Source organism: Erigeron canadensis, chromosome 9 (assembly GCF_010389155.1).
Source record: "Erigeron canadensis isolate Cc75 chromosome 9, C_canadensis_v1, whole genome shotgun sequence".
Classification (NCBI taxonomy): Eukaryota; Viridiplantae; Streptophyta; class Magnoliopsida; order Asterales; family Asteraceae; genus Erigeron; species Erigeron canadensis.
The window spans coordinates 7,743,769-7,752,698 of NC_057769.1; the positions used below are offsets into that span (position 1 = coordinate 7,743,769).

At 34.5% G+C, this 8,930-nt stretch overlaps 1 protein-coding gene across 2 annotated transcripts; it reads left to right on the plus strand.

The window, feature by feature from the left end:
- The first annotated feature begins 790 nt into the window (after window positions 1-790).
- LOC122581893 (pentatricopeptide repeat-containing protein At4g21065-like) lies at window positions 791-7,539 on the plus strand. 2 transcript variants are annotated; one of them, XM_043754209.1, is made up of 4 exons: window positions 791-1,014; window positions 2,636-5,144; window positions 6,887-6,949; window positions 7,335-7,539. In XM_043754209.1, exon 2 carries the CDS (start codon window positions 3,211-3,213, stop codon window positions 4,939-4,941), a length of 1,731 nt encoding a protein of 576 aa, XP_043610144.1. In that variant the 5' UTR covers window positions 791-1,014; window positions 2,636-3,210; the 3' UTR covers window positions 4,942-5,144; window positions 6,887-6,949; window positions 7,335-7,539. The 2 variants fall into 2 exon arrangements, with proteins under 2 accessions (XP_043610144.1, XP_043610145.1); XM_043754210.1 differs by having other exon boundaries at window positions 816-1,014; window positions 2,536-5,144.
- Window positions 7,540-8,930: the final 1,391 nt, after the last annotated feature.

Below are 8,930 nucleotides of genomic sequence, written 5' to 3' on the forward strand. Positions count from 1 at the left end.
GTCAAAATCTCCCCCTTTTACCCCATTGTAAACCAAAGTTGCTGGATCTTGATTGTGGTGGGTATGGGATGACCAGATCTTTATACTTAACGATGATGGGGTGATCATAACACAATCCGATTTGGGGATTAGGGTTTGAGTATGATTATTATTGAATCGTGTTCTGAAATCAATAAATGTATATATGCATCTATCTATATCTAGTGTTGATTTGTGTTTGAGATTGAAGTTAGACATTTAGTTACAGTTTCACATTTGTTCTCCGGAAAAAATTGTTGTTCCTGAAGATAGTGCCGGAAGTTAGCCGGAGAAGATGACTAGAGTATAAAGTCGTCGGAGTAACCCGGTAGGATACATCGAGTGAACAAAACTGAGAGGTTCTTACATCAATTTTAACACTGTCGTAGGTTACTACATTATATAATCATTCACTCATAGTTGGTTACACTCCGGTGCCTTAATCCCTATTCATTTTACATCCAACATTGCATTACCGGTTACAAATAGGATGTTACCCGGTAGGATACATTAAAAGAACAAAAATGAAAGGTACTTACATCATATAGCTAATTTAAAAGGTCACTACATTACATAACCATAGAGTCAGCCATAATCCCTATAAATAAAGTTGGGCAATTAATTTTAACAAATGGGACAAATTTCACACCTTCTGCCCCTATGATTTGCCCTTTATGAGGGATGTCAATAGATAAAAGTGGTGCATACTATTGTAGCAGTGGCTGCTACAGTAACATTGTTTTTTGTTTTTCTTTTTCTGCACCGACTTCTTCCCGGTCTCTTCTCACTTTCTTTCTTTTTTTCTTCTTAAATTTTGGCTTCTTATCTTCTTCCCTTATCATTTTCTTCCACCATTAAAATTTCTTTTCTGGTATAATTGCTCTCATTTATTTTTATTCTTTTTCATCTTCTATCACTCCCCGGAGATACTTTCCACCTGGTGGAAACCGCCTTTATCTCATCGTCATCCAAAAGTCTTCCCAAGCTAGATACGAGGTATATCCCTATATATACACTATACGTATATTTTTTAGGAATTTTAATTAGGGTTTGTAAATATTTAAATTCGTGATTGCAAGTTGATTCTTTAGAACTAATTAATGATGATTGATTGTGAGACGGGGATGGTGGTTAAGGATTTAGGTGAAACGATTGATTCTAGGCAACGAGTTTTGCACTCAAGATGCTCGATGAAATGCATATATGTTAACTGCTTTTGGTTTGCTATTGATAGTAATCACTTTTGTATTTAAGGTTATTCCTTAGTTGTTTTGTGTATTGGGGTATAGAGTATTAAAATACATACTGTTTTTAACTACATAAAAAACAGGAGTACAGACAATGGATAGAAAAATTGGAAGCAGAATTACATTAGACGGGATAGTTGCAATGCGTAAATAAAGTGGGATAAACAAGTACTTTTTGAGTAGTTTAACTATCTATACATGGAACATGTATATATCCTGTAAGAGTATAATTTAAGCCAACACATTTAGATTATGCAATGCCATGGTGACCATTAAAATGTCATTTTCTTACGCTTTATATGACACTTTCAGCCACCCTGTATTTTGGTAACATGGTAATCTATACTAATATACGTACCACTTTTCGAGCATATGTCAAACTAGCGGAACCAATATTATGTTACCACCTTATGTATGTATGTTTACATTTACGAATACGAATGTTTAATATAAAATGAGAATTTTATGTTAGCGCCTAAAAAGTCCCATTTACTGTTTCCGGTTGACTATTATATTAGTCTAAATCTAAAAAGAGCTTACAATGAAATGGGTCCAATGGCTGCTCCTAAATCATTTTATTGAATGTATGAGATTAGATTTGATATAGTATGTTTATTGTAACAGTTGTTGTAGCCGAAAGATTTGATCATAATATATTTATTTAATTCTCCTCTATGTAGTCGTAGGAAACCACTCTATGAATGATGGAGAGATAGTTTGAGTATTGTTACAGCATCAGCATGTGACCTTTAAATAGATGGTTCTCAAGGGTTCTCTTTTTAGAGTTAAAAACATTCACAAGAAAACAGGGTTAGAGATCATACTTTGAAAAATAGTGAGTTTAAGAGCAACCATTTTTGCATACATGTAACCTTTTTTTTTAACAGCTTAGGAATAGTAGTTATGCTTGCCAGTTCTTGTATCAGCTTCAAGGTTTGTTGCCTATTTGTATGTCTTCTCTATTGTATGTTTAGTAGCTTCAAACTGTATTCGATAAATTTCTTACTTCTGTTAACTACTACTATTATTTCTAGAAAACCTTATGAATTCTTGGTATTGCAATCACTTTAACTTGGAATCTGACTAGCTTTTAAAGAATTAAAAAACCACATGAGTTGAACTGACACCCATCATTAGATATGTTTTCGTTAGCGCCTAAATTGGAAGCCCGTAGCCGCTGGTGTGGACAATAACCATTATTTTTGTGCTTACTTTGTGGGCTGTTGGTAGATCACAAAAACCTGAACTTACAGTCTTACAATGATTGCAGCATCATGTAATGAAGACTTAATCTGATGACATATTGGTATGTGTTGTGCTCTTGCTTACTTAGACATAAAGGTATATATTTTTGTTTCCTTTTGATGCAGATGGTCAAGTTGAGGAGTTCAAGCCTTATGTAACTACCCCAAACCTTATGTAACCCGCCGCAACGTTCGGGGGTAAATTCTAGGTTATCAGAGAATTACAAATCTTTTTATTTAGATTTACACGGCCTAACCATAGTATCCCTGTGACAGTTTGGTGATTTTCCTAGCCACCCTAGAACATTAACCTGTAAAAATTTCAAAACCGTGACGTCTTGTGAGAAAAAGTTGTTTCTTATGTTCTCTTGTCCATGTGCTCCAAAGGATGAGTGAGTTCAGTTTGAGTTTCCATAAATCTAGTGAATCCATATGCTCCGGGTTGGTGATGAGCTGTAGCGCAATCTAGTGACGACATCTATTTTGGCTACAAAGGGTCATAGGTTCGAACCTTGATGGCGGTTGGTGCTGGAGAAAGGATAGTTAAGAGAAATGCTCTTATCAACTTAGTGTCACTCAAGAGTCAAAACTCAAAACTAATCTCATATCCTTAAACCCTAATCCATACAAACCCAATAAATACCAAACCATAAATACCTGCCCACAAAAACCCCCACCCCAAATCCCAATCCTTCAAGAAAATGGAAATCACAACAATGGCACAAGCAACACAATTACATGCCCAATTACTTAAAAACCACCCACAAACACACCCACAATTAACCTTAACCAAAATTTTCAATTTCACAGCTTTATCACCATCAGGAAACTTAACATATGCACACCAAATTCTCAAATCCCTTCAAACCCACCCATCAAATTCATATTTCCACAATACCCTTATTCGGGCTTATTCGGATTCACCTGACCCGTTTCACTCAATTGATTTTTTCGTTAATTGGCTTATGTCTGATGACCCATTTGGCCCAAACCCTGATAGGTTTACTTTTCCATTTGTACTTAAATCTTGTGCTAAGTTGAAGTTGAAAAGATTAGGAAAACAGGTTCATGGGTTGGTTTTGAAGTCCGGGTTGGGTTTGGATTTGTATGTTCAAAATGGGTTGATTAGTTTTTATTCTGGGTGTGAGTTAATTGGGTTTGCGCGTAAGGTGTTTGATGAAATGCCTGAGAGAGATGTGGTCTCTTGGACTGCGGTTATTAATGGGTTGGTGGAGAATAAGAAGGCGGTTGAGGGTTTACGTGTGTTTGAACGGATGGAAAGGGACGGGGTTGAGCCGAATAGTGTGACAGTTGTGGCGGTTCTTAGAGCGTGTGCTGAGACTGGAGCGTTGAGTGTTGGGAGGAAGTTGGATAGGTTGGTTAGTGGTAGAGGGGGAAAGTTGAAGAAGAATGTTGTTACGGGTCTTATTGATATGTATTCGAAATGTGGGTGTATATATAGTGCGGTAAGGGTTTTTGATGGTGCGGGTGATAGAGATGTTTATGTTTGGACTGCTATGATTTCGGGTCTTGCTAGTCATGGACAGTGTAAGGAAGCTGTCGAGTTGTTTAAAAAGATGGAGAGCGTTGGTTTGAAGCCAGATGAGAAGACAATGACGGCTGTGTTGTCGGCTTGTAGGAATATGGGTTGGGTTGATGAAGGTTTAATGCATTTTGAGAATATTAGGAAAGTGTATAAACTAAGACCGACTGTACAACATTACGGGTGTGTAGTAGATTTGCTGGCTCGAGCTGGGAGACTAGAAGATGCTGAAAATTTCATCAAATCCATGTCCATTGAACCCGATGCTGTTTTATGGAGATCTTTGATATGGGGTTGCAAGGTTCATGGGGATAGCGAGAGATTGGAACATTTGATAAAACATTTTGAAGGTTCTAGTATGGATGCTTGTGATGACTGTGGAACATATGTATTGCTTGGTAACGTATATGCATCTAACGGAAAGTGGAAGGATAAAGCGAATGTGAGACGATTAATGAATAAAAAAGGGCTTGTTAAACCATCAGGGTACAGCCGGATTGAGATTAATGGTGTTATCTATGAATTTACAGCTGGAAGTACTTGTAACACTGAGGCTGAAAATATTTATAAAAAGTTGGATGAAATAGAGGAGACGTTGAGGGAAAATGGGTATGATCCTAAAGTATCGGATGTATTACTTGAAATAGACGATGAAGAGAAAGCAACACAACTACTTCACCATAGTGAAAAACTTGCAGTTTCATTTGGACTAATAAAAACTGAGCCAGGAACCATAATTAGGATTGTTAAGAATCTACGATCGTGTGAGGATTGCCACTCTTTTATGAAACACATTTCAAGTGTTTACCAACGAGAGATATTAATTAGGGATCGTATACGTTTCCATCATTTTACTAATGGAAAGTGCTCTTGTGGGGATTATTGGTAATAAGAACAATAAAAAAGGGTGGAGGTCAAAGTACAATTCTCTTATGAAGACTAGACACTTTGGACTCCAAAGCTCTGTAATTTTTGCAGTTTTGTTTAAAAAGCAGCTTGTAATCTTAGAGTGTATTTTGGAAACAATTGAGATGGATTGCTACACTAGATGCGGAGCAAATTATTTTGATCTATTGGCAGAGAGATAGAAAGGTACCTTATTCTATTACAGCATACATATACATGTGAAAAAATGTTTTTACAAGTTCTCGGTAGATGATTTAGATCGTTTAAGTTAAGGTGATTTCTAATAGCACTTCTTTCTAAAAATGATACATCTTCATTCTACAGCCTTACGAAAAAAGAATATACTTGGTTTATCCGTTCAGTAGAAGTGTTCTAATGTGCTGTGAAGTGTGAACTGTTGTTTACAAGATGATATGAATTTAGAAATAAAAATACAAGATGATAGACAAAATTTAAAAATCCATGAGAAAAACTTACAAACCCATAAGAAAACTTTATGAGAAAAATTATAATTTCAAAGAATATTGGTCGCCCCCTTTCTTAACATCTTTATCTTTATATATGTATATATAAGATGTAGTGATTTTAATGTGAATCCTATATGAGATGTTTTTTGCTTTCTTTTTGGGTAACTTGGAACTTTTGATTTTTGGTAAAGAGCAAAACATGTCACGACTCACGAAACCATCTTTTAGTTGATACAAATCAAAAAGGGAAGTATGATGCTTATAATGGGCACGTTCGGTCGGTATTTCACCGAGAATTAGGGGTGTTTGGGATTGCCGTCGGTTTATATCAGTCTAGGAAAAAGCAGTATTTTCCAAAGTAGATAACCACTTTAATTTGAATAAACCATATCAAGACACTTCCTAACTCATCTGAGGTAAGCTATTGCTAATTGCTAGGTGCCTAAGTGCTCATAGGTATAGTGGATAAACATTTATCCAAACACTAAACTTTGCTTTTAAAAATTGTAATGAGTTGTTTTGAACTTTATATAAGCAGTCATCAAGTTGACACATTGGCGACATATGGGGTTTAAAGATTGAAATAAGTTTAATAGCTCATTACTATTTAGAAAGTTGGCCGCATTATTAATGGAACTTATTCAAGCTCTTTGTGAAAGTCAGAAGGTAACTGATCTAAGTATAATCCTTATCTCTTTCTAGTTTCTACATCAAAGATCGATGTCCTTTTTTCACCATCGATAGAGTGATCATAAATTCAGATATTATCTAGAAGAACAATAATCCAGCCTCTCGAGAGCATGTAGGAAATGTATGGCACTTGATCAATTTGTTAGTTCCCACTTTTTTATTTTATCAAGCTGTTGCTTGATGAAGTGCTGCTTTGAGCATGGATTATTCAGCCCTAGCTATAAGTTTTTCAAGAATTTCGGATAGTTTGATGTTGCCAATTAAAGGGTCCATAAATGTGGTAGTCATTGCTTTGACTTGGTTTTTTGCTAGCCAACATGTTCATACTGTATTTCAGTTTCCTAAAAATTAAGTTTCTAATAATCTGATTTATGCACTTAGCTTTTCATTTATAATATTGTCACTATGAACTTTTGGTACTACAACTGTTGTAACTCAAATACATGAGAAATTGCTTATAAGTTTTGCTTTATAAGTTTAAAGTAGTTATAAATCTAAATTGCTAGAGAATGCAATATTATTTATTGAAGATATGGCGTTTGTGGGTTTATCTCTGGATAATGTTCCTTTTACTACATTAGTTGATGAGCAATTCAAGTTTAAATATGAAATGGTTGTACTTTTGGTCGTCGTAATTTCTCCATTGATCTCCTTTTATTCCTCATACTCAACTCCGAATAGTACTAAAAAAATCCTTACATAATTGGTTTCTACCAATAGCAATATTTGTCCTTCTATTGAATACATGTGTTTCTGTACATACTTTTCTAGGACTGGAGAAACAAGAACCAGGTTGTCTGCTTGGAGGAGTCTCATACGGATGACGTGTCACAGGTATGGTTTGATTCCCTTACAGAGACAGGCCCATCTAAACTTCCTTGGCACTGTTCAAGATTAATCGGCTCAGTTTCAAAGCGGATCTTATACGATGTCTTTACTTCACGTTTTATAGTTTGACAGAATGACAGATATATTAATATAATTCAAGAGTCTCATACACAGGATTTATAGGTCTTCTATTTCAACTTCAAAATGGATTTTCGTAAAACCCAGAATATAGATGTTACCAGTGCGGTCCGGTTCTTTACTGGCTTCATTTTTGTTTATCTGGTGACGGTCTGCCAAATTGATTTTTGCACACCTTTATTTTTTCCGTATCAGGCTGGAGTTTCTATTTATGTTTTGCAGTTTATATATCTTTCTTCGTCTTACAATGCAGTGAACTTATCCATTTCCAAGGTTCCACCTTAAGCTGGTCAAGAAACGATGAACTGCAACCTCTCTATTTAACTTGCACCAATGTAATTAGCTACAACAATAAAGTAGTAAAATGTCTAATTTTGTGTTAATAGAGTTATGTATGTTATGCCCTTTGCAATATCATTGTTCTCAAAGTGAAAGAAAATTCTCTTTTGTTGTGGCAAGTCATTTAAGTTTGTCCAGTTAGTATCTTACGTTCGCAACTAGAATAACATTATCAGGCTTTGAAGGGTTTATGACATGTGATATGTTACAAACTAGTGGGAAGCCCCGCGCTTCGCTGCGGGCAAAATTTCGAAAAACATAACGACACGTAAAATTTACAACGTGTATAAGTTAAGTGGTACGTATATTGCCAAAAGTATAGCAGTAAGCTTAAAATACACAAATACATAGTACCATTTATTAGAAAGCAAGTATAAGTATAAGTATAAGTTGATCAAATTATATTGTCTTTGTGTAAAGACGCATGAAGTGATGTACATAATCATATATTAGTAAACGTGTTTGCAATGAAGGCCATAAAGACTAATAAAAATATATTAACTCCCAAAAGTCACAAAACCATGTAATTGTAATATATGTATAACAACAATAAAAACCCACCATCTATTTAGTACCCCATATCAAATTTTAGATGTAAATATGTAACACATAATTTATAATACATGTGTTGTCATGAGCACATACATGCTCACTCCACGTGCTCTGAAATTCCCTCCTCATGTACTAAAAGACAAAACTACTCATCAATGTTTTACAAATCTGTGGGGCGGTTTATTTATACATAGTATTTTGAAAGGCCATTTTCATTCAACTTCATATAAAATTAATATATGTTTTCTCTCCATTGCCCCACACACACACACTTGTCCACCTACCTCCCTCAACCTTCATTTTTACCTCTCCTATTTGTATCTTTTAAATCCTAATAGATCCACCTCTCAATGTTCTAATATTCTCCATGTTGAAGAAGATGGTAGTGGTTTGAAAAATGGCGATAGATATTTTGCAAAACTAAACAAAGTTTTATGTTTGTAGGTTTGTACCAAGCTTATGTACAAAGACCTATAAGAGTTGCTTTTGTGAGAATATCCCAGGTTGCCATTTCAACGTAAATGTTTAATATATGTTTAATACATACGAATTTTTTTTTTAGTATTTCGTTTGTTATTTAGATTTCCAAATGATATAACTCTAACAAAAAAATTTCATCTTGTTGTTGATGATGAATAGAACAACAGAGTTGTATCAAATTTATTTGATTTTGTCTTATTTATATTTAATTTGGTTGATGAAGTAAAACACATACTATTGTACCTGATGGTTATAAACATATATGAGTGGTCGAATTTGCATTTATTTAGAATATACATATATAAATTCATTTTCAATTAGTTATTTAATTAGTTTATGTATCTATGTTTGTTATTCATATATGTATGTATATATGTAGGATTGCTGGGTGTTTTGGGAGGATGGATAAAAAAATTTTAGTTATTTCCATATTCTTTTACTTTTAAAACGCAAAAAACTATGAAAACAGAAATAGTAA